Below are 24,969 nucleotides of genomic sequence, written 5' to 3'. Positions count from 1 at the left end.
CAAACACATTAGTCCCTCAACCACGTTTGTCGTCAATACTCCAAAACCAACTAGGGGTGGCACTAGATGCACTTACAAGTTCACTGAGGCGTGAGGCCAACGGCTAGAAGGCACAAACCCAACGACTAGAAGGCACAAACGGAAAGGAAAAATGGCTAGCAAAGACGAATTAGAGAGGCAATTTGTTTTTGAATTTTATTGTCATTTCTTCAGATAATGGTCTGACAATCTAAAACTACCATGCAGTGATTAGTGGCACTTTTTGTGATGAATAAAGCTTAATGCTTTGAGTGTTTCCTTTTTAAACCTGATCGAATGGATGACACCAAGTGACACATGGGGTAAGCAATCCAAATCTCTACTACTTAAAAATAATGTAAGGTTTCCATTTCACCTTTCTTCCCACCACTCCTTCGTCCAACCTTTCATGTATATGATAGTCAATCACCTTAATTTACTTACCTTCTGAACCAATTCCACTTTAATTTACTTACCAAACTTCTAATCAAAATATAAGGTAATTCACGGTCAGAATTTGATGAACATTTATTTACACAATCGCATTATTATTGACAGGTGAATCACAAGCTAACGTACTAGAATATTTATATCCCGTTGCAACGCACGAACATTGTTCTAGTTATTCAAAAAGAATGGATGACAAACTTGGTTATGGGGTTTTCTCCAAATTAATTGGGTACGGCAATTAAAAAAATGCAGTCACAGTATATTCAATTTTTGTTTTGGATCATAAGGTTATGCTTAAAAGTTCGCCCCACCTCAAAAAAGCCGCCCTACTAATGGCACTGCCTCAGGGACGCGGTCGGGGCAGGGTGTCTGTCATGACTCTCTCATTGTTTTTTGTGTCCTCTTCGGATACCTTGGCTGCCTCGGCGAAAGTTTTTTTCTTTTTGCGAATTTGAAACTTATATTACTCAAACCCCATCACGATTACAATTAGAGGTAGCAAGCTCCGCAGGTTTAGGAGGACCAAAACCTAAACCATGTCCTAGTTCTACCTTTCACCATGTTGAACATGACATATCTGTATCTATCTCCAATTGATCTTTCTATGATCTCTAGCCTTGTATAGATTGACTCCTGGAGATACGGTAGGGTTAGTTGGCTTGTCACGCAAGACATCTCCTGTATATATTGTACCCGAGTCCGATGAATACAATTGAGTTGCATCCAATACCTTTCTACATGGTATCAGTTACCCTAGCGATCTCTAACGATTCCGCTCTGCGCAGCCGCTGCCCCCTCTAGGTCGTCGCTGCCACTCCCATCTCCAAAACCCTAAGGCCGCCGCTTCTCCTCCCTGTAGCCGCTGCTGCCCTTCCCCCTCCTTCGGCCGCCGCTGATTTTGCACTACCTCAAGCCGCCGCCACCGCATCTCACCCACCCCTCTCCACCACCATGTCTCACTCCAAAGATGACGCCTCTGATGCAAGATCCTATGTCGCCCCCACTTTCACCTCTGATCGTCTCAATGATCTCTCCATCAAAAATCATGTGCCAATCATCCTAGAGCTCGATTCACCCTCGTACAATGTGTGGCGCACCTACTTCGCACTTCTCTTTTGCTCCTACCATCTCGTTGAGCACGTCAACGGGAGCGTCTCCATCCGCGACATGAAGGACGATGGCGAGTGGCTAGCTGTTGACGCTTGCATCATAAAGTGGCTCTTCCTCATGATCTCGCGGGGCCTCTTCGACATGGTGAATACCCGAGACCCCTCGGCGTACGCCATATGGACGCGGTTGTGCGACCTCTTCCTCGACAATCAACTCCAACGTCGCGTCTTTCTCCAAGGCGAGTTCCTCACGCTGCAACAAAACGATCTCTTGGTTGATGACTATTGCATGCGGCTGAAGGTGCTCACCGATGAGCTTTGTGATGTCGGCATAACTATTGACGACTCCGCCCTCCTCACCATCCTCCTTTGGGGCCTTCACCCCGACCTCGGCCAGTCCGCTGCCAACCTCTCTCTCATCATGCCGACGAATGCCAAGGCTGTCACCTACCTTCGAATGGGGGAGAAGCGCCTCCCCCACTCCGCGCGGCAGCCGACCCACATGACGCTTCATGTCGGCCAAGCCGGCGGCTCCAACGCGCCTCCACCCCCCCCCCCCCCCGCCTCCTGCCCCGGTCCCCCACCTGCGCCCGCGCCTACTGGTGGGCATAAACAGAAGGGTCGGGGGGTCACGATGGTCGTGCCCGCAACTCCAACCCCGCGCCGCGCCACCTGCCAGCTCCGTCGCAGTGCCTCCTCTGCCATGGCTATCGGGGTATAATCCCTGGACGGGTGTGGTGCATGCATATTCCATGCCCGTCCCGCGTCGTCCTGCTCCGGGCCTCCTTGCTCCCCGGTCGGCGCCTCACCAGGCGCTCCTGACTTTGCCCGCCCCCGTCACCTCGGCGTATGGTGGCGCTGCGGCGTACAGTAGACCTCCGGCATATGGCACTTCCGCGCCCTCTGGTGGCCCTTCTTCGAATGGTAGTTGAAAGTGCTAGTTATCGACTAGAGGGGGGGTGAATAGGCGATTTTTATGAAAGTCTTCAAAACATGGAAGTTTTGAAGACAAACGATAGAAATGAACCTATTAACATGCAGCGGAAGGTAGACTACACTATACAAGCCATAGTCAAGCAAGTGATGAAGCTAGAGCATGAAGACTATTAGCAGCTAGGTAGTATGGATCAAGATGGAAGATAGTATGAAGCCAAACAACAATAATCGTCACACAGTGAAGTCAAACAGATAAGACAAGCAAGCAAACGACTTCACGAAGACAAACTGTAAGTAAAGAGAAGGAAGAGACAAAACCAGTAGCTTGGAGAGGACAGTGATTTGTTGGACCAGTTCCAGTTGTTGTGACAATTGTACGTCTGGCTAGGGAGGCTGAGATTTAACTCAGAAGACCGCATCTTCACCTTATTTAGGGGTGGGCATTCGGTAGAAACCGAAAATTCGGTTTATACCATTCGGTTTATTTTCAAATTCGGTTAGCATAACCAAAAACCGAAAATGGCAACAAAAAACAGCTAACCGAAAATTCGGTTAACCGACTACTTCGGTTCGGTTTTCGGCTAATACCGAACAATTGAAAATGAAGCTTTGAGCGCTTCTCAACCCAGCATCCTGCCCTCTTATACTAAACACTTTGTTGTCTTTCGGCGTGGTGGAGCGATGTGGGACTAAAGAATAGAATAGCCCCGTGTCGATACCCCATAAGTAGCATCTCATGTGTTTGGGCCATGCAATGAGGTGGCCGGCCCATGTCCATCACGTTGAAGCTATGGGGGGGGGGGCTGCAGTGTATGTACAAGGCCTTTTGACCGCTTATAAAAGTACGGAGTATTAGTACGTGAGGCAAAGCCTTTTGACCGCTTGTCTCGTAGACTGTGTGGTAAAACACGCGCATGCGACCACGAACGCGTGGCGAGACATGCAAGATGGAGAATCGTACTGAATGAATGCAAACTCTCTCTGACCTTCGGTTTTTCCTTTCGATTATCTGGTATAACACTGAACCGAGCGATTTCTACTCGGTTACTAAAACCAAAACCGAATTTAAGTGTTGGGGCAATAAAAACCGAAAATTCAGTTTTTTTGGTTTTGGCTTCGGTTCATTATTCGGTTGGTCGGTTTTTATGCCCACCCCTAACCTTATTCCCCTTGAGCTAAGGACACCTAGTCCCCGCCCAATCACTCTGGTAAGTCTTCAAGGTAGGCTTCCAAACCTTCGCAGACTTCGTTCACCGGCAATCCACAATGACTCTTGGATACTCAGCGGCTGGAGGATTCACAGTCCTCAAGTGTAACAAGTTTTCAGGTCACACAGACAGAAAGACTTCAGTGATGCCAAACACTCTTTGGGCTCTGGGTGTTTTGGGCTTTGTCCTCGCAAGGATCTCTCTCTCAAATGCTTCGGAGGTAGGTTGCTCTCAAACGACAAAAGCCGTGCACTAACTCTGAGCAGCCACCAATTTATGCTGTAGGGGATGGGCTATTTATAGCCACTAGGCAACCCGACCTGATTTGTCCGAAATGACCCTAGGTCACTAAGGAACTGACACGTGTTCCAACGGTCAGATTTCAAACACACGCGGCAGCTTGACTTGGGCTACAAGTAAAGCTGACTTATCCGACTCTGGATAAGATTTGCTCTCATTGTCTTCGCTCGAAGACTTAGGATTTGGTTGAGCATCACTTCAGTCACTCTGACTTTGTTCACTTGGACCCCACTTAACAGTATGGTGGTTCCTATGACTCAACAAAGAAGAAAAGGAAACTACGAAACAGCTATGTCTTCGCACTCCATAGTCTTCACGTGAATGTCTTCTCGAGTCATAATCTTCGTTGTGAATATCTTCACATACCACCATTGTCTTCAATGTCTTCACACATTTTTAGGGGTCATCCCCGGTAGGTAAACCGAATCAATGAGGGACTACTACCTGTGTTATCCTGCAATTCTCACAAACACATTAGTCCCTCAACCAGGTTTGTCGTCAATACTCCAAAACCAACTAGGGGTGGCAATAGATGCACTTACAATCTCCCCCTTTTTGGTGATCGATGACAAACTGTTTGAAGTTTTCAACGGGGATAAAAGTATGTGAAATTGTAAAGGATTAAGATATTGTCTTCATAAGTAGCAAAAAGGCTCCCCCTGAAGATGTGCATATAAGTATTTTGCTTTGAATGCAAATGCACATGGCAAGTTGTACTTGTGGAGATCCTCTTCAACTAATGAAGACAATTCATCATGCATGAAAAGATATAATGAAGGCAATGACATGCACAATGAGAAATGGACGTCTGCGAAATGATTTCATGCGGGATTTATCATCGCACATGCGGAATTTATCATCGCATCACAGAATAGCGGAAAAAGTAGCAGCCGACCATCAAGTTTAAGTGTTACAACTCAAAGAACCAAATGTATCAAAAGCGAGAGTTGTAGGCACTTGGCAAAAGTATAGCAACCACCCATATGGACCCGCTTGAAGACTATCAACTCATATGCTTCTCCCCCTTTTGTCAGTAAGGACCAAAAAGGTTTGAAGACATAGAGCCTCTACTCGTTCCCATGAGGAGAAGGTGAAGCAGCAGGGTCATCGTTGAGGTTCGGTGGTGCAGAGGTACTTGGTGCAGTGTCGATATGCGGCGACGTTGTAGTTGGCGAAGTAGCATCATCTTCATCATCGATGACTCTTGCATTGACAGTTGCCGCAGAGGAGGAGTACTCAGAATCTTCAAGTGAGGGAGCCCGACGCAAGACAACATTCCTGGGAGGAGTGGAATCAAATTTGATGCTTATCCTATTTTTTATGCAGGGCAACGAGAAGCTCTCAGTCATTGAGAACACGAGAACGCTTCCGAGGCCTTTGAGCAATTGTGCTTTCAGTGGCTTCAGTATGGGCACGATGAGGTGCACGTGTATTGCCAGCCAAAGGATAAACACGAGGTGCAGCAAGAACTCCTTCAATGGGCTGAGTGAAGCTTTGGTGATCGGCATTGTGAAGATAAATTGGCTCCTTGGCAGGCTCTGGGTATATGGCTTCGACAGACAGATCAACCTTTGGCAAGAATATGAGGTGATTGCGCGCAGAAGGCTGATAGTTGACAGCAGAGTGAAGCTTCATAAGGCGCATAACCCATGGAGCGTAGAACTTCAGTCCAAAAAGATCAGAGCCAGGTGCAGCCAATTGCCTGATGAAGAAGTCTTTAGCATTGAAGCTGATGCCATTGAAGCTATAGAAAACCAATGTCTTCATTGCTCCTTCAAGCTTCGCTGCAGGAGAATGTCCTTTGACAGGCCATAGAGTTCTCTTTATAATATGATAAATAGTGCGGGGCAGATACTCTAGGTCTTCAACAAAGAATTCCCTTGGATATTCAGCGTCACGAGGCAGTGGCTTCATCATGCTCAGCATTTGGCTCATGTTTGGCTCAGGCTTCTGGAAGATGCTCTCCAAAGCATTGCGGTGAAGCTGACAACCATGCTCAAAGAGTTTACCTGGAGTGGGCAGGCCAGTGAGCTCAATAATATCAAGAGCTTTGGCTTCATGGTGTACATTGCCTGTCATCCACTCAAGGATCCATGTCTTCGGATCCCAGTTCTAGCCGCGAATGTGGAGGGTGGCATAGAATTGTAGCAGAAGCTCTTTGTTCCAGTGCTCTTTATCAGTCACAAATCGGAGCAAACCAGCATCTCTGAAACAATCAAGGGCTTCTTCTAAGAAGGGCAGGCCAGCAATAGCTTCGCAGTCTAGACGCATATGGGGAAAGATGTGCCCTTGATCATAAAGAACACAAGAGTAGTAACTGCGCTGCTGATAGCTCCAGAACCGATCAAATGAAATTCTTGGCTTCGAGTATGGGTTCTTGTTGCTATCAAAGAAGGTGTTGTGTGCAATGAAGCCATTCACATTAAATGATCCTGGTGAAGTTGATGTACCTGGAAACCTAGGCAGCCTGGGTTTTGGCTTCTGGACCTGAGGCATGTGCTCCACATGATAATCAAGTTGAGGTCCAGGAGCAGGAGGAGGAACCAGAATAGGCCAGCGAACCATGACAGGTTGGCCGCGATCAAATGCCAGCTCAATAGTGTGTGGCCTTGGAGGCGGTACAGGAGCATCGGCATTGACATGAGCTGCTAGTGGTACAATGGCTTCAGGTGCAATATTGACTTCAGGTGCATTTACTTCTGGTGCCATATTAACTTCAGGCGCCACATTTGCTTCAGACATGACAACGTCATTGGCTTCAGTATTTGTGTTGGTGGCCGCCTCAGTATTATCAACCTCCACTTGAGTAGCTGGAGGGTCGGACACGTTCTCCTCGAGAACAACTTCTTGGTTGGACAGGGGTGTAGCAACACGTTCTTCTTCTTGACGGGGTTCTTCTTGATCATCGGCTGATGCAGCCGGAATGTCTTCAGCGGCTTTGGCTTCAGACTCTGAGACGTTCGCAGTTGAAGTGGCTTCAGGGAACACTTGGCGTGATACTGAGTTGTGGTGCTCTTCTCCTTCTGGAACGCTTGACATAGTGACTTGTGGCCTTGGTCCTTTGCAAAGCCTGCGAAATGCGGGCGACGCATGTGGAGAGGGAGTTGGCTGGGCCACAAAGTCGTCATCATCAAGCACCGGAGTGGTGACTTGAGTTGGGGGAGTACGTGGCGATTCTTCTTGATGGGGAAGACTTGAGGGTGAATAGCCCATGAATCATCCTGAGCGATTGGCGTCAATGGACGACCAATGCTGATGAGCTCGTTGTTCGTGAGAACAGGCAATGATACCGTTTGGTGCTCGATCTGAGGAAGGACTTCATCATCATCTACATTGTCTTGGGGACCAATGTCTTCAGCTGCGGTGTGGTCAACAGCTGGATCTCCTTCAGCTTCAGGAGCCTCTGTGGTAGCAGGCTCGTGAACTATTAAACGACGCTCTTGGTGTGCGGACGCAGGACGAGCAACTGAGATTGGCTCGACGACAAGGGGCTCTGTGGGAGCAGCCCGATCTTTCTTCTTTGTCTTTCTCTTCTTGGTCGGTGGAGCATCGTCAGTGGTGTTCTTGGACTTGCGCTTTCAGGCTTCGGCTTCAGCTGTCCTTGTTTTCTTGAGTTCTGAAGCTACTGTGGGGACCTTAGGCTTCGAGCGAGTCATGCTGGCAGGGAAGATAATGCAAGGTGCCTCCTGCCCTGATGCTTTAGCTTGGGCCACAACAGGCTTCTTCTTTTTGGCAGCCATCTTGGGGTCGATGCCAGGACGCCCAAGTGCCTTGCGCTTCTCGGCTTCATTGTGAGCTTGAACACATTTGGCAGCGAGGTGTTTCATTCGCTCTCGTGAACCTTTGGCTTCTTCACGTTTCTTGTGAAACGCCTCCTTGAGCTCATGCATCATTTGCTTGAAGTTTTGGACATCAGTCACACTGAGCTTGGCCATGTGCTTCTTGAACTGAGCCTTCTCATAGTCAATTTTGTTTTTCAGTTCAACAATCCTCTGAGCTAGAGCCAGCTCAGGAGCAATGGCTTCGTGGAAGGAGACGCTGAGGCCAATTGGGAGTTGAAGATCATCAAAACTCAGGTTTGGGCTGTCAAACCATTCATCAATGAAATTGTTCAGGATGTCCACATCGAAAAGGGGCACATCGTTGAAGATCTCCGCCTCTTGCTTGCTCTTAATCAGCTGCTCAAGAGCATCATCACCAAACTCATCGTCAGTTGACAGATCAATAGCTTCATGCTCATTCCACAGAATGGCAGCTAGGGTCAGTGCTTGTCCAGAACTCTTGATAATTTTCTTCTGGGGCTTCTCTTTCTTGCTGGAGACGCAAGATAGATCTTCAGAATGCACACTTGGTGCAGGAGGAGCAGTTGCCAGAGGCTTCGCACACGAAGTGCTTGGTGTAGCAGCAGGTTTCGGAGCCTTTGGTTTCTTTTGCTTTTGAGGCTTCGGCGGAGCAGGAGCTTCATCAGAATCAGCTTCATCTCCAGACTGATCCACTGTGGCCCACTGAGCGGCGATGTAGGACAGGAGATCATCAAAGTTGTCGAAGGGGCCGATGACATTGGGATTGGCATCACGTGTGCCATCAGTCCTAGGAGCAGAAGGACCAGGATTGAAGTTGCATCCGAGGCTCTTCTTGTTCTTTACTGCAGAGTCCTTGGCAAACTTGTAGTTGTGCTTGAACAAACTGTCTTCGCAACACCATAATAGAGACGATGGGTCGGCATCTGCAGGCTGTGGTCCACGGACCATGCAAGGGTAGAAACCTTGAGCAATAGCTTCAGATTTGGTCTTGGGTTGAAGATTTTTATAGAGAATATCTCCCCAAGGACGCTTGATGGCATTCTTTTCAGCACATTCCTTGGTGACAAATCTGTACTTGAACCATTGCTCGGCCCAATATCTTCGAATCCATTGGATTCGTGTTTTGCGTTGGCCATAGCTCCCTTCAGGATCAGTTTTGTATAACTCATAGAGATCTTCAGGCAATCCATTGAAGTGCCCCGCGGCGATCTCTGCCTCCTTTCCTTGCTGACTTTTCTGTGGCCATGTAGTTCAAACTGAATGGCTTCAAAGCTGTCAAAGGCTTCCGTCTGCTGGTCAGACAAGAACTGGCTTCGGGAGAATTGATGTGATGCTGTAAGAATTCTGCAAATGAATGCAGACTATGAGAACCAAAGGATTCTCCCACGGACATGTACCTATGACAGCATTAGAGATGCGAGGGAAGGGGATGAGGTCATATGCATTCTCAGAAGATTTGAAGATAAATCAGTTTTGAAGACATTGACCTCGTAGCGCGAAGACATTCACTTATAGGTTGGGAGTTGGTTCCAGATTTGTACGAATCCAAGAATAGGTACAAGTGAGGAATATAACTATGTGTGAAGCATAAGTGAATATACTAGGCATGTTATGAGATGCAGTACAGGATAGATCCAAATTTGTAGACACAGAAACCACTTTTGGTGGAGAAGGATGAATCTATCGGATCAAAAGGGCAGTAAAAAGTGAGTTTTAATTACCACATGAAGAACTGCTAGACGGAGCGGAGTAGGAGGCCGGGCAGTTCAATCTCCCGTGCCCTAACTTGGCGACGGAAGACACCTACGGCGGCGGCGGAGGAGACGAGGTCCGCGGCCGGCGTCGGTGAGGTCGCGACAGCTAAGCGCTTCGTCACCGGCGTCGTCGAGAGCTAGCGGTGGCGCTAGGGTTTGTCGAGGTGGAGAGGTGGAAGAAAGATTTTGACCGCGATGTGATGTGTATTTATAGGGAGAGGGACAACACAGGGCAATTACGCAGGTGCCCCTGGCGGTTCACATCTGAGGAACACATGGCGAACATGCAACACATTGGAAGTTGTTCCATGTTCCCACGCATGCCTGGATTGTCGGGTGGTCGTTCCGGCTTCTCTGGGTTTCCGGCAATAAGGATATAGCATTAAAAACAGATACAAGTTTTGTCTCTATATCTTCTGCTGAAAAGACGCAGAGAAGACATTCGATGGTTTCAATAGAATGCATATGATTTGGATAGATAGAATTTGAGATAGAAGCATCGAAGAGGTTAGGGTCCGATCACATTCACTTAGTTCAAAAGATTCAAACAAGAAGACATAGCTATAAGTGAATGCTGTAGAGGACAGAACACAAATATGTGTATATATCTGAGTAAGACCAAATCAACAAAGTGAAGATCAACATGAAGGCAAATCAATGTTGAAGATAAATCAAATGTGAAGACTTTGCAATTATAATGCCAAGAGAAACACTTCAAACAAAAGTTTGGTGGTGGCGTTACCCACCGTATAGGAAGTATTAGACCCAGACACGGCGCACAATTATCGTGGCGCTCCGAAGTCAAATTCCGCATTAATGTATTCACACTTAGAGTGTATGTCTTCATTGATTGAAGATATACATTACTTTGTGTGTTGCACATCTAAGTCATCATCATGCATAAGTGTTAGGATGTGTGCCTGATCACAGGACATTTGAGGATTCCAAGATATTTAGCTCACACCGCAACTTGCAAAACCTTTTCTCATCCAAGGGCTTTGTGAAGATATCTGCCAATTGCTCTTCAGTGTTGACGTGAATGATATAAATATCTTCCTTCATGACATGATCTCTGAGAATGTGATGACGAATTTCAATGTGCTTTGTCTTCGAGTGCTGAACTGGGTTGTTGGCAATCTTGATGGCGCTTTTATTGTCGCAGTAGAGTGGTACTTGTTTCAGATGGATGCCATAGTCCTTGAGTGTTTGCTTCATCCATAGAAGCTGAGCGCAGCAAGATCCAGCAGCAATGTATTCAGATTCAACAGTGGAGAGCGATACACAGTTCTCCTTCTTTGAAGACCAACAGACAAGTGATCATCCCTGAAAGTGATATGTGCCTGATGTAGACTTGCGATCCACCTTGTCACCAGAATAATCAGCATCCGAGAATCCAACTAGATTAAACTCTGAGCCCTTTGGATACCATAATCCTAGTGTTGGGGTGTAAGCAAAATATCGAAGAATTCGCTTCACAGCTAAGTGATGCGATTCCTTTGGTGCTGCTTGGAATCGGGCACACATGCAAACACTAAGCATGATATCTGGCCTAGATGCACATAAATAAAGTAAGAACCAATCATGGAGTGGTATACCTTTTGATCGAACTCTTTACCATTGGCGTCAGGACCCAGATGACTTTTGGTTGGCATTGGCGTCGTGTAACCTTTGCAGTCTTGCATTCCAAACTTCTTCAGGCAGTCTTTGAGGTATTTCTCTTGAGATATAAAGATGTCGTTGCTTTGCTAACAAATTTGAAGACCAAGGAAGAACTTCAGCTCACCCATCATGGACATCTGATATTGCTCTTGCATCATGTGTCCAAACTCATCACTGTATTTCTGGTTAGTGCAGCCGAAGATAATGTCATCCACATATATTTGGCACACAAACAGTTCACCATCATATGTCTTCGTGAAGAGTGTGGGATCCAGGGAACCAGGTTTGAACCCTTTGCTCTTCAGAAAGTCTTTGAGTGTGTCATACCAAGCGTGAGGGGCTTGTTTGAGGCCATACAGTGCCTTGTTAAGCTTGTATACCATATCAGGATGTTTTGGATCTTCAAAGCCAGGTGGTTGTGCAACATACACTTCTTCAATCTTGCCATTGAGAAAGGCACTTTTCACATCCATCTGATGCAAAAGGATGTTATGTTGGTTTGCATAGGCTAGTAGTATGCGAATGGCTTCAAGCCTAGCCACAGGAGAAAATGTTTCATCGAAGTCAACCCCTTCAACTTGAGTGTATCCCTGAGCAACAAGACGAGCCTTGTTTCTGACAACTTGACCATGCTCATCTTGCTTGTTGCGATATATCCATTTGGTGCCAATGATATTGTGCTTGCGAGGGTCAGGACGCTTGACTAATTCCCACACATTGCTCAACTTGAACTGTTGAAGCTCTTCTTGCATAGCATGAATCCATTCAGGTTCCATGAAGGCTTCAGTAACTTTCTTGGGTTCTGATATTGAGACAAATGCAAAGTGCCCACAGAAATTTGCTAGCTATGTTGCTCTTGAACGAGTGAGTGGACCTGGTGCATTGATGCTATCAATTATCTTCTCAATCTGTACTTCATTTGCAACACAAGGATGAACTGGACGAAGATTTTGCTCTTGCTGATCATTGTCATCATTTGGAGGATTGTCTTCAGGCTGAGCATTGTCTTCAGGTTGATTAGGTGCAGAAATGATAAGTTCCTCTTCAGCCTGTGCCTCAGAAGGTATGATCTCTCTAGTTCCCATGAGCTTGATGGATTCACTAGGTGGAACTTTGGCAGGTGCTCTCTTTGCGAGCCGTTAGTCTCATCGAACCGCACATCTACAGTTTCAACCACTTTATAGTGAAAGAGGTTGAAGACTCTGTAGGAGTGCGAATCCTTTCCGTAACCAAGCATAAAACCTTCATGTGCTTTCGGTGCAAATTTTGAAGTGTGATGTGGATCCTTGATCCAGCACCTAGCACCAAATACTCTAAAGTAACCGACATTTGGCTTCTTACCAGTAAGGAGTTCATAGGATGTCTTCTTCAGAAGCTTGTGAAGATAAACACGGTTGATGACATGGCATGCAGTATCAATGGCTTCGGGCCAGAACTTTCTTGCAGTCTTGTATTCATCAAGAATCGTCCGAGCCATCTCAATAAGTGTTCTGTTCTTGCGCTCCACGATGCCATTCTGCTGAGGTGTGTACGGAGCAGAGAACTCATGAGTGATGCCCAATGTATCCAGGTAAAGGTCGAGGCCGGTGTTCTTGAACTCTGTGCCGTTGTCACTTCTGATATGCTTGATCTTGACGCCATAGTTCGTCATGGCACGATTGGCAAAGTGTCTGAAGATATCCTGCACTTCATTCTTGTAGAGGATTATATGCACCCACGTATATCTTGAATAATCATCAACAATGACGAAGCCATAGAGACAAGAAGTAGTAGTGAGAGTAGAGTAGTGAGTAGGGCCAAATAAGTCCATGTGTAGCAGCTCGAAGGGTTGAGATGTCGTCATGATTGTCTTCGAGGGATGCTTGGCCCTAGTCATCTTTCCAGCTTCGCAGGCACCACACAGATGATCCTTCTTGAACTTGACACCCTCGATGCCTACGACGTGTTTCTTCTTCGCGAGAGTGTACAGGTTCCTCATGCCAGCATGCCCTAGCCTCCGATGCCAGAGCCAGCACTCTGAAGCTTTTGCCAGAAGACATACAGCTAGCTGTGGTCCTGCTGAGAAATCTACCATGTACAAATCATCTTTCCGATACCCTTCAAAGACTAGAGACTTGTCACATTCCATTAGAACAAGGCAACGATATTTTCCAAATATCACAATCATGTTCAAGTCACAAAGCATTGAGACAGACATTAAGTTGAAACCAAGGGATTCAACAAGCATCACTTTATCCATGTGTTGATCCTTTGAGATTGCAACTCTACCTAGACCCAATACCTTGCTTTTACCAGTATCAGCAAATGTGATGTGGCTCTTGTCTGATGGACGTAGTGTTGAATCCATCAGAAGACTTCGATCACCAGTCATATGATTAGTGCATCCATTGTCCATAATCCATTCTGAAGACTTTGGTGTCATACCCTACAATACAGTTAGGTGGATAGGCTTCACCAAGAGTATTGTGAAGCATAAACATTTGACGGACAAGAGGATTATCAAAGCTCAGATCAAGGTTAGGACTGATAGGATGATTGGCAAGCGATTCAGGAACAAAATACATAGTAAGACCATTTGGGCATTTTATCTTGCGTCCCACAAGATGTTTTAGGTCCCCGGCGATAGCATCGGACGCCTTTGATTTCCGGCTGGAGACCTTTCCCTGCAAAAGAGAGTTAAGTTCTATTAACCACCCACATTTTCAGGGGTGGCTTCGAAGCAATGAGTCTAAGTGCAGCATCTGAGAACTTCGGCTTTGGAGCCCTAGAAAATAGCCTTGCAGGAGGTGAATAATACTCATATGAATAAGCAGAAAAGTTCTTAGTTTTATGAACATAGCGGTTTGAAGAAACACGCTCATATTCATACATCTGAGTATGATTTCCCTGCAAAACATTGGCGTTAGGGTGACTTGGGTGAGTCCTCTGTCTATATGAAGCCTTTGGACCATATGAAGCCTTTGGTCTGGGGTTTGTCTTCTTCCCTTGTGGTGTCATGATGACATTCACAGGAAGATTCTCAAGACATCTTTTGGGCACCCAGATCTTCTTCATAGGTGGTCCATTCCTGCAGTTAGTACCAATATACCTGGCAAACACTTCACCTTTCTGATTCTTAAACAGTTTATAGTTTGCATCGAAAGATTCATCAATGACAATTGGGTTAGCACAAGTGAAGCCAGATAAGGTGGATGGGTCCACTGAAGGTCCCTTTGCAGCAACCCATGTGGTTTTGGGGTACTGCTTAGGTTTCTAGTAAGAACCATCAACATTCATTTTCCTCTCGAACCCAACACCCTCTTTCCTAGGGTTTCGGTTCAGAATCTGCTTTTTGAGGACATCACACAGTGTCTGATGCCCTTTGAGACTTTTGTACATCCCTGTCTCAAGCAATGTCTTCAACCTAGCATTTTCATCGGCAATAGCAGTGGCATCCTCAGCAGAGGGGTGAGGGGTTAGTTACCACATCAACAGTTGAAGATATTCCAATAGCAGCAGTAGTAGAACATTCAACAACATAAGTAGCGTTATCACGCTCAAGGCATTTTAGACATGGTGGTTCAAATCCTTCCAGAGCGGGACTGATCTGTTGAGCGCGAAGTGACTCGTTTTCTTTTTGAAGATCTTCATGAACTGCTCTCAATTTCTCAAGCTCTTGCTTCCTTTGAAGATAATCATAGGAAAGCTTTTCATGAGTTGTTGAGAGAGTTTCATGACTACTTCCAAGTTCCTCATACTTAACATGAAGATTTTTATGTCTTCAATTAAGGACTGAGATCGGGTCATTTCCGCGTCCAACAGGTCATCGCTTTTGTCTAACAGTTTTTGAATATGTTCCATAGCTTTCTGTTGTTCAGTTGCAATTTTAGCAAGTGTTTTGTAGCTGGGTTTGGATACACAATTAGAGTCATCTTCACTTGATGTTTGAAAGTAAGCATCGCGTGAGTTTACCTTGGCACCACGTGCCATGAAGCAGTAGGTGGGAGCGGAGTCGTCCTTGTCATTAGCATCAGCGTTGGTGACGGAGCCATTGTCTTCAGTGTTGAAGATGGACTTGGCAACGTAGGCTGTAGCTAGAGCCAGACTTGCAACGCCAGAGTCGGACTCCTCCTCAGACTCCACCTCCGCCTCCTCAGAAGCAGACTCCTCCTCTGAATCCATCTCCTTGCCAACAAAAGCACGAGCCTTGCCAGATGAGCTCTTCTTGTGTGATGAAGACTTTGATGAAGACTTGGAAGAAGACTTTGAGGATTTCTTCTTCTTGTCATCAGAATCATATTCCTTGCTCTTCTTCTTCTTCTTGTTTTCGTTGTCCCACTGCGGACACTCAGAGATGTAGTGACCAGGTTTCTTGCACTTGTGGCATGTTCTCTTCTTGTGGTCATGAGTAGAAACTTCATCATTTCTTGAGCTGGATCGTGAAGACTTTCTGAAGCCTTTCTTCTTAGTGAACTTCTGGAACTTCTTCACAAGCATAGCAATCTCCTTTCCAATGTCTTCAGGATCACCAGAACTGCAGTCAGATTCTTGTTCAGATGAGGAAACAACCTTTGCCTTCAAAGCGCGAGTTCGACCATAGTTGGGACCATAGATGTCTCTTTTCTCAGATAGCTGAAACTCATGTGTGTTGAGCCTCTCAAGTATGTCAGACGGATCGAGTGTCTTGAAGTCAGGGCGTTCTTGAATCATCAGGGTTAGGGTGTCAAACGAGCTGTCAAGTGATCTCAGGAGTGTCTTGACGATTTCATGCTTGGTGATCTCAGTGGCGCCTAGAGCATGAAGCTCATTTGTGATGTCAGTGAGGTGCTCAAACGTGAGCTGGACATTCTCATTGTCGTTTCTCTTGAAGCGGTTGAAGAGGTTGTGAAGGACACTGATCCTTTGATCTCTCTGGGTTGAGACGCCTTCGTTGACCTTGGAGAGCCAGTCCCAGACTAGCTTCGACGTTTCCAGAGCACTCACACGGCCATACTGTCCTTTGGTTAGATGACCACAGATGATGTTCTTCGCAGTAGAATCCAGTTGAACGAACTTCTTGACATCAGCAGGGTGACACCTTCACCAGTCTTGGGAACGCCATTCTTGACGACATACCATAGATCGACATCAATGGCTTCAAGATGCATGCGCATCTTATTCTTCCAGTAGGGGTAATCAGTGCCATCGAAGACAGGGCACGCAGCGGAGACTTTGATTATCCCTGCAGTCGACATAGCTAAAACTCCAGGTGGTTAAACCGAATCACACAGAACAAAGAGTACCTTGCTCTGATACCAATTGAAAGTGCTAGTTATCGACTAGAGGGGGTGAATAGGCGATTTTTATGAAAGTCTTCAAAACATGGAAGTTTCGAAGACAAACGATAGAAATGAACCTATTAACATGCAGCGGAAGGTAGACTACACTGGACAAGCCATAGTCAAGCAAGTGATGAAGCTAGAGCACGAAGACTATTAGCAACTAGGTAGTATGGATCAAGATGGAAGATAGTATGAAGCCAAACAACAATAGTCGTCACACAGTGAAGTCAAACAGATAAGACAAGCAAGCAAAAGACTTCACGAAGACAAACTGTAAGTAAAGAGAAGGAAGAGATAGAACCAGTAGCTTGGAGAGGACAGTGATTTGTTGGACCAGTTCCAGTTGTTGTGACAACTGTACGTCTGGTTAGGAAGGCTGAGATTTAACTCAGAAGACCGCGTCTTCACCTTATTCCCCTTGAGCTAAGGACACCTAGTCCCCGCCCAATCACTCTGGTAAGTCTTCAAGGTAGACTTCCAAACCTTCACAGACTTCGTTCACCGGCAATCCACAATGACTCTTGGATGCTCAGAACGCGACGCCTAACCGGCTGGAGGATTCACAGTCCTCAAGTGTAACAAGTCTTCAGGTCACGCAGACAGAAAGACTTCAGTGATGCCAAACACTCTTTGGGCTCTGGGTGTTTTGGGCTTTGTCCTCGCAAGGATCTCTCTCTCAAATGCTTCGGAGGTGGGTTGCTCTCAAACGACAAAAGCCGTGCACTAACTCTGAGCAGCCACCAATTTATGGTGTAGGGGGGTGTGCTATTTATAGCCACTAGGCAACCCGACCTGATTTGTCCCAAAAGACCCTAGGTCACTAAGGAACTGACACGTGTTCCAATGGTCAGATTTCAAACACACGCGGCAGCTTGACTTGGGCTACAAGTAAAGCTGACTTATCCGACTCTGGATAAGATTTGCTCTCATTGTCTTCGCTCGAAGACTTAGGATTTGGTTGAGCATCACTTCAGTCACTCTGAGTTTGTTCACTTGGACCCCACTTAACAGTACGGTGGTTCCTATGACTCAACAAAGAAGAAAAGGAAACTACGAAACAACTATGTCTTCGCACTCCATAGTCTTCACGTGAATGTCTTCTCGAGTCATAATCTTCGTTGTGAATATCTTCACATACCACCATTGTCTTCAATGTCTTCACACATTTTTAGAGGTCATCCCCGGTAGGTAAACCGAATCAATGAGGGACTACTACCTGTGTTATCCTGCAATTCTCACAAACACATTAGTCCCTCAACCAGGTTTGTCGTCAATACTCCAAAACCAACTAGGGGTGGCACCAGATGCACTTACAGCAGTGCTCTCGGTGCCCTGTGGGACCCCGCACTTCTCGCCGCTCTCCATGTCGTGCCCTCTCCGAGCAACTACAATGGTGATGACGACTTGTACATGGACACTGGGTCTAGCTCCCACATGGCTACAAATCCCAGTATCCTCTCTTGTGCCTCTCCCTATCCTTTCTTCTCTCGCATCATCGTCGGTGGTGGTACCACCCTTCCCATCACCCACCATGGCGCATCTTCCCTTCCTCTTACTTCTTCGTTATTACCTCTTAATAATGTTCTTGGCTCTCCATCCTTAATCAAAAAATTATGTTCTGTTTGTACTCTTACTCGTGAACATCCAGTCACTGTTGAGTTTGACGCTCTTGGTTTTTCTGTTAAGGATGTCAACTCCCGAAAGGTTCACCGATGTAATTCCCTCAGTGACCTCTACCCATGCGGCCCCACCACGAGCGGTGGTCCACTTGCTCTCCATGCCGAGATCTCTCTTTTCCTCGCTCGTCTTGGTCACCCCGGCGCCGATATTCGACACAAAATTTTGCGCACTTTTCAATTTTCATGTTATAAATCGGAGGCTCATACTTGTCATGCCTGCCACATAGGAAAACATGTTCGCTTGCTGTTCGCATCCTATTCATCAATTGCCACTTTCCATTTGATGTTATTCACTGTGATGTTTGGGCCTCTCCGGTGCCTACAATTCATGCTTATCATATTACCTACTGATTTTAGATGATTTTTCTCACTTCACTTGGACTGTTCTGTTACTTCGTAAATCAGATGTCGCTTCAACTCTCCATTCATTTTATGCGTATGTTGCCACCCACTTTCGCCGCACCATTGCTCACCTCCAAATGGACAACGGAAAAGAATTTGATATCTTGCTATTCGCAACCTTTTATCCTGCCATGGCACCATTTTTCGTCTCACTTGTCCTTGCACATGACAACAAAACGGTCCTGCCGAACGTGTTCTTCGCACCCTTAATGAGAGTGTTCGTGCTTTGCTTTTCCACGCACACATGCGTGCACGATTTTGGCCAGATGCTCTTGCTACCGCCACTCTTCTTCTCAACATTCGGCCATGCAAACCGCGGTGGCACTACACACCTCGTCACCTCCTATTTGGGTCTCCTCCATCCTATGACGATGTTCATGTTTTTGGTTGCCTGTGTTACCCCTAATATCACAGCCACCGCACCACATAAACTTGCGCCTCGGTCTCTTGCCTGTGTCTTTCTTGGATATCAACCTAACACCAAAGGTTTCCACTTCTATGATCCAGTGTCCCATCGTGTGTTCGTATCGCGACACATTTACTTTGATGAGGTTCATTTCCCTTTCAGCACGCATCTCCGATCGCACCCCCGTCTCCGGGTGCACCTTCTCGTCAGCCTCGTGGGGCTCTTGAGCTCTATCCGCCGTGACTGCATGCTGCACCTCCGGTCGCTTGCTCGGGCTCCTTGTCCTCGGCTAGGACTATGCCGACAGTGTCTTCATCATCACCGGCTATCATGCCGGTCCTCACCCTGGCTTCGTCTCTGTTGGCTCAGGAGGAGCCGGCCTCGTCTTCGCCAGCTTACGAGGAGCCGGCCTTCGCCGGAGTCTCGGTGCCCCCGTCGCCTCACTTGGCCGCTTCGGTCGGCCCCTCGGATGCCTCCTCGGCCTCCGCTTCGGCCGGGTGTTCGGCTCGCTACACGGTTCCTCCATCGCCGCCTCCCGCGGCCTCATCTGAGGCGCCATCCTCGCCGGTCGTGCCCGTGGTCGTGGCTCCTCGCCATCGTGGTCCCTGTCCGCCTCCTCTGCTGCGTCATCATTCCATGGTGATGCACGCCAAGGAAGGGATCCGACAGTCGAACCCGCGCTATCACAACTTCAGTGTCACGATGATCTATCATGTACCGCGCTTGGTGCGCTCTGCATTGAGTAATCCGCACTGGCTCGCTGCTATGTGCGCTGAGTATGATGCACTTGTCACCAACGGTCCCTCGTCCTCCCGGCGCCAACGTCATCTCTGGCAAGTGGGTTTTTCGGCATAAACTCCTACCGGATGGCTCTCTCGATAGGTACAAGGCTCGTTGGGTCATTCGCGGCTTTGCGGAATGTGCCGGTGTTGACTTTTCGGAGACTTTCTTTCTCGTTGTCAAACCCGCCACGATTTGTGTGGTCTTGCAGCTGGCCGCCTCTCGACGATGGCCTGTACATCAGCTCGACATCAACAATGCTTTCCTGTACGGTCATCTCCAAAAGCGTGTTCTTTGTTAGCAGCCGGCTTGTTTCGTCGACCCCCAGTGACCGGATGACGTCTGCTTGTTATCATGGTCTTTGTATGGCCTAAAGTAGGCCCCTCTGCATGGTATCAACGCATCACGGCGTTCCTCCCTGCTCTCGGTTTTCGCAGCACCACCTCCAACACGTCATTATTCGTGCTCCATCGAGCCGATCATGTCACCATGCTCCTTCTATATGTTCATGATAGTGACATCACTGCAGCCAGAGAGGACCTTCTTCGTGACATCATTGGTCGTCTTGGCTCCGAGTTTTGGCTGAAGGACCTAGGCGCGTTGCACTTCTTCCTCGGCATTAATGTGCGATGCGATGCCTCTGCGTTCTTCCTCCATCAAGGGCAGTATGCTCTTGACCTGTTGGACCGTGTGGGCATGACCGACTGCAAGCCGGTTGCCACCCCTGCTGAGGCCAAGCCAAAGCTCTCTGCCACTGCTGGACAGCACGCCACTGACGCTACTCTCTACCGCAGTATTGTTGGTGCGCTTCAGTACCTTACGCTCACCAGACCAGACAATCAGTTTGCGATGCAGCAAGTTTGCTTGCACATGCACTCGCCTCGTGATGTTCACTGGTCTCTGGTCAAGCGCATTCTACGGTACATTCGCGCCACACCGACATATGGTCTCCGTCTCTGCGCCTCCGCCTCCACCAAGCTTCTCGCCTACACAGATGCAGATTGGGCTAGCTACCCTGACACTCGCTGATCCACATCGGGCTACGGTGTCTTCTTCGGCGACTCGCTTGTCTCGTGGTCCTCTAAGCGACACCCCACTGTCTCCCGCTCGAGTGCTGAGGACGAGTACCGCACTGTCGCTAACGCAGTCGCTGAGACCTCTTGGCTGCCTCACCTTCTTCGTGAACTTCGGGTCTCCATTCTGAAGGCTACGGTGGTTTTCTGTGATAATGTTTCGGCAACCTATCTCGCGGCCAATTCGGTGCAACATAAGCGCACCAAACATATTGAACTCGATGTTAACTTTGTCCGCGAGAAGGTTCAGCTGGGTCAGTTTCGTGTTCTTCACGTACCGATTACCAAACAGTTTGCCGACATTATGACTAAGGGGTTGCCAACCACAGCATTCCAGGAGTTCCATTCCAGTCTTTGCATCGCCGACGCTTGGACTGCCGCGGGGGGGGGGGGGGGGGGGGGTGTTGACCATGACATATCTGTATCTATCTTCAATTGATCTTTCTATGATCTCTAACCTTGTATAGATTGACTCTTAGAGATATGGTAGGGTCAGTTGGCTTGTCACGCAAGACATCTCCTGTTTGGATACCTTGGCTGCCTCGGCGAATAAGTTTTTTTCTCTTTTTTCGAATTTGAAACTTTGTATTACTCAAACCACATCATGATTACAATCAGAGCTAGCCAGCTCCACAACTTTAGGAGGATCAAAACCTAACCATGTCCTAGTTCTACCTTTCACCCATGCAAAGATAGCCAAACAATTGCTAACTTTATTTTATGGCCTGCGAATATGAGTAATACTAGTCTCACGAAAACTCATCAAATGCTTTATGGGCGAAGAAGTTGTTAAGGTCTCCAGAGAACTTAAATACCTCCTCCCAACGTAAATCTCTGTATGCGATGTGCTTGTGTCCGTCGCCATTGAGCGATTCTTCTTGTCCTTTTTGGAGTGTGTATTTTTTTTCCCCAATCACATCACTCGGTATATACATTTAGTTGCATACAATGGTAACAAAGAAGGGAACTGTTCATTTCCCTTCTAGAGGACGTACACCAACAAGAAAGGGAAGAAGAAAAAAGAGTGGATATAAGGTGGAACAAGAATGCGGTGTGGATCAAACACGACACACAAGCTTCCCATTTCCTCCTCTACATCGGTTTCCCCCCGAGGAAAACGAAGGAAGCCTACGTACCCGAGCAAGAATCAAGAAAGCCGTAGAAGAAGCCAGGGCGTCGCATGCATGCAGGAGCCGCCGGCCTGTCCCGATCATCTGTTCTCGTCGCCGAGCGACGAGGGGCTCCTCCAGAAGCCGGCGCCGTAGAAACTCGACCACACCTCCTTCTCCATTTCCCCCGACGACTCCTCCGCCGGCTGACCCGCGGGCCAGACCACCGCCGCGTCGCCGGGCCCGGCCACGGTGCCGTCGTCGGCGAGCAGCTCGTACATGTCCACGGTCTGCCCCGCCGAGGCCGAGCGGCGGCGCCGGCGCGCCCGGACCGCGCGCCGGCAGAGCGCGGCCGGCGCGCGGACCGTGGCGAGCACGACGACCTCCACCATGACGCAGGGAAAGCAGCAGCACACGGCGGCGCACCCGGCCGCCGTGCCGCCGGCCACCTCGCCGCAGCGGGGCTGCCTGCCGCTGCGGCTGATCGCCTCGCTGTCGCAGCGCTGGTGGCCGTGCGCATGCGGCTGCGGGTGGCTGTGCGAGCGGCGCGGCTGGAAGGCCGCGGACCGCCTGAGCGGGGGCTTGGGCGCGTCCTGCGCCCTCGCCGCGGCGACGGCCACGGAGGTGGCGGGGGCGGATGCATCGGAGCGGTGGCGGGGCTTGCTAGAGTGGATGGTGGCCATGGCTTGGCTTGCCTGGGCGAGTCGTTCGCGCGCGGGTGGCCTTAGAGCTGCCGCGGCGGCCACCACGTGGAACGCCCGCCGAAGAAAGTAGTATGTGCGCTCGGCGAGGGAGGAAGCTTAAAGCGTGGGTGGATGACAAGGGCCGCGCTTAAATGGGTGCTGCGGGTCGGGCGGCCATCGCGGCGGTGAAGCCGGCCGGCCTCTCTCGCCATTATTGGGGCGGGGCAGACAGGAAGGCGGAAACGGAAAGGCGCGACGGAGCGGAGCGGAGCAGAGCAGCAGACATGCGTGCGTGCATGCATGCGCGCGCACGTTTCGTGGGAGGAGCCGGCCGGCCAGCCAAACTTCGTGTGCGAATCTCTACCGTTGCGAGGCCGGCAGCGACACTGTTTGCTTGCTATGCTATGCGTCGGTACTACCACGACGGAACGGATCGGCCAAATCTTTCGGTTGCACGATCGAACCTCCGTGTCGCATGCAGGGTCGTCTCGTCTCGCGCGTCCTCGTGCGCTTTGCGTCCGATTCTCGTGTCGTTTTCCCTTCGATGTATTTTCCGGGACCGGTTTTAGAGCATGTCCAACAGCTGACCTATTTTAGGGCATCAAAAGTTGATGGAGTAAAATATTTGGGAATGGCTAGTGGTAAGTTGACTGCAATTTTAATTTAGGTCAGTCGATTTCGTTTCAGCCGTTGGATGGAAAACATGTGGTTTAGATTGCTTCTTCAACTTTCAGACCACCTTCCTCATCTTCTTCCCCCAACCGCCAAACGTAACACCGGCCGAACCGCCAGCCACCACCGCCCGCGTCCGGAGGCGCTCCCGCGCAGCCTCGCCGTCCCGCCCTCCCCTCAACCTCCTCCCACCATTGTGCTGTCGCCACCCCCAGCCATCTCTCTAGCCCCGGCGATGCCCAGTTTTTTTTCGGCGATATTGCACCACCCCCACACCCTAAGATAGATAATGGGCGTCCCCCGCCACAGTAAGATAGATAGTGGGGTCGCCGGCGAGCTCCTTCCTTCCCTCCGGCGAGCTTCTTCCTTCACTCCGGCTAATCCTTCCTTCACGTGAAAATTGACTGGCCCAGATTCTATATTCAAGTGACTTACATTTAGCTATTGTAAAAAAAATAGGCATGAAAACTGGTTTCTTTGGGCACGAGGAAGCGTCGTCTCCAACAATAGCCCTAAAATAGGGCACTCGGATCAACCAGCCCATTTTCTTTTTGAACTAAACATTTGAACTACTTCGACCCTATTTCATATTTCGAACAGCGTTTGACCAAAATTAAACATAGTTCAAATGCGACATAAAACTTAAACTACCAACTTTAAACTACAGATTGTGCTAGTCGATATCGTCGAAGTCATCACTCTCGACGTCGACCACATTGCCGCCTCCTCCATTCTTCTTCTTCTTGCTCTGTGACGACAAAGGCCCTGCCTCGTCGTCATTCTTGCGCTTCTCAGCCTCCTTCGTCCAGTAGAATTCCCTCTCGGCTTGCACATACTTTGGATGTGCCCGAGCAAATGCCGCCAAGGTGTCCTCGTCGCTCTCACGGATATTGTCGCGCCCGTCAATAACAATGCGAGGAGCCTAGATCGGGCTCGACCCAATTGTCAGTCGCGGGCCGACATGCTCCGCATCCGCCCAAGTCTCAATCTCCAGGAAATTGAGCTTAGAGCAGGGAAGGCCAAGCCTCCACACTGCGACGTCATACACGCGGGCAGCCATGTCGGTCGACATGAAGGTGTCGAGACAATACCAGCTGCTAGCGTGCTGGAACTCCACGCCGTAGCTGCCGGACAGCCGCCGTCGGCCCCCGTTGTAGTCGGAAGAGCTCTTGCGCGAAGGAGCCATGGCGGCAGGCCAGAGAGGAAGCGACCCCTAGAAAAAATGGCGGTGGCGGGCCGGACGCGGTAGCTCCTAAAAAGCGTCAGGGTGGGCAGAGGAATTGGGCGGCAATACAACGGCGGCGACGCGATTCTGATACGTCCATTTTGCATCATGTTTTCCTACTGTTATTTATGATGTTTTTATGCATAATAATGCTTTTGGAGTAATTTTAATGCCTTTTCTCTCATAATATGCAAGGTACACACAAAGAGGGAGAATTCCGGCAGCTAGAAATCTGAACCTGGAAAAGCTATGCCAGGCCGCCTATTCTGCACAACTCCAAACAAGCTGAAACTTTACGAAGATTTTTTATAGAATATTTGAGGAATATTGGAGCCAATAAGTACCAGAGGGGGCCCACCAGGTGGGCACAACCCACCTGGGCGCGCCAGGAAGCCCAGGCGCG

The 24,969-nt window shown here is 48.6% G+C and overlaps 2 protein-coding genes across 2 annotated transcripts; both read right to left on the bottom strand.

The window, feature by feature from the left end:
- Positions 1-21,805: 21,805 nt before the first annotated feature.
- LOC109741009 (uncharacterized) lies at positions 21,806-22,669 on the bottom strand. Its single transcript, XM_020300090.3, has one exon. It carries the CDS (start codon positions 22,667-22,669, stop codon positions 22,088-22,090), a length of 582 nt encoding a protein of 193 aa, XP_020155679.1. The 3' UTR covers positions 21,806-22,087.
- A 1,345-nt stretch (positions 22,670-24,014) lies between these two features.
- Positions 24,015-24,527, bottom strand: LOC141023030 (uncharacterized). Its single transcript, XM_073499333.1, has 2 exons — positions 24,375-24,527; positions 24,015-24,263 (listed from the first exon to the last, which is right to left on the bottom strand). The coding sequence occupies exons 1-2, from the start codon at positions 24,525-24,527 to the stop codon at positions 24,015-24,017; spliced, it is 402 nt and encodes a 133-aa protein (XP_073355434.1).
- Positions 24,528-24,969: the final 442 nt, after the last annotated feature.

This window comes from Aegilops tauschii, chromosome 5 (genome assembly GCF_002575655.3).
Source record: "Aegilops tauschii subsp. strangulata cultivar AL8/78 chromosome 5, Aet v6.0, whole genome shotgun sequence".
NCBI classification, from domain to species: Eukaryota; Viridiplantae; Streptophyta; class Magnoliopsida; order Poales; family Poaceae; genus Aegilops; species Aegilops tauschii.
The sequence above is the reverse complement of the archived record's forward strand: the minus strand, read 5'-3'. Positions and strand labels throughout refer to the sequence as shown.

Excerpts from the sequence above, each read along its gene's own strand:
- LOC109741009 (XM_020300090.3), bottom strand. The coding sequence starts at position 22,669 with ATGGCCACCATCCACTCTAGCAAGCCCCGCCACCGCTCCGATGCATCC.
- LOC141023030 (XM_073499333.1), bottom strand. The coding sequence starts at position 24,527 with ATGGCTCCTTCGCGCAAGAGCTCTTCCGACTACAACGGGGGCCGACGG. Across the intron at positions 24,264-24,374 it reads CCCGCGTGTATGACGTCGCA|GCTCCTCGCATTGTTATTGA; the intron begins GTGTGGAGGCTT and ends AGCCCGATCTAG.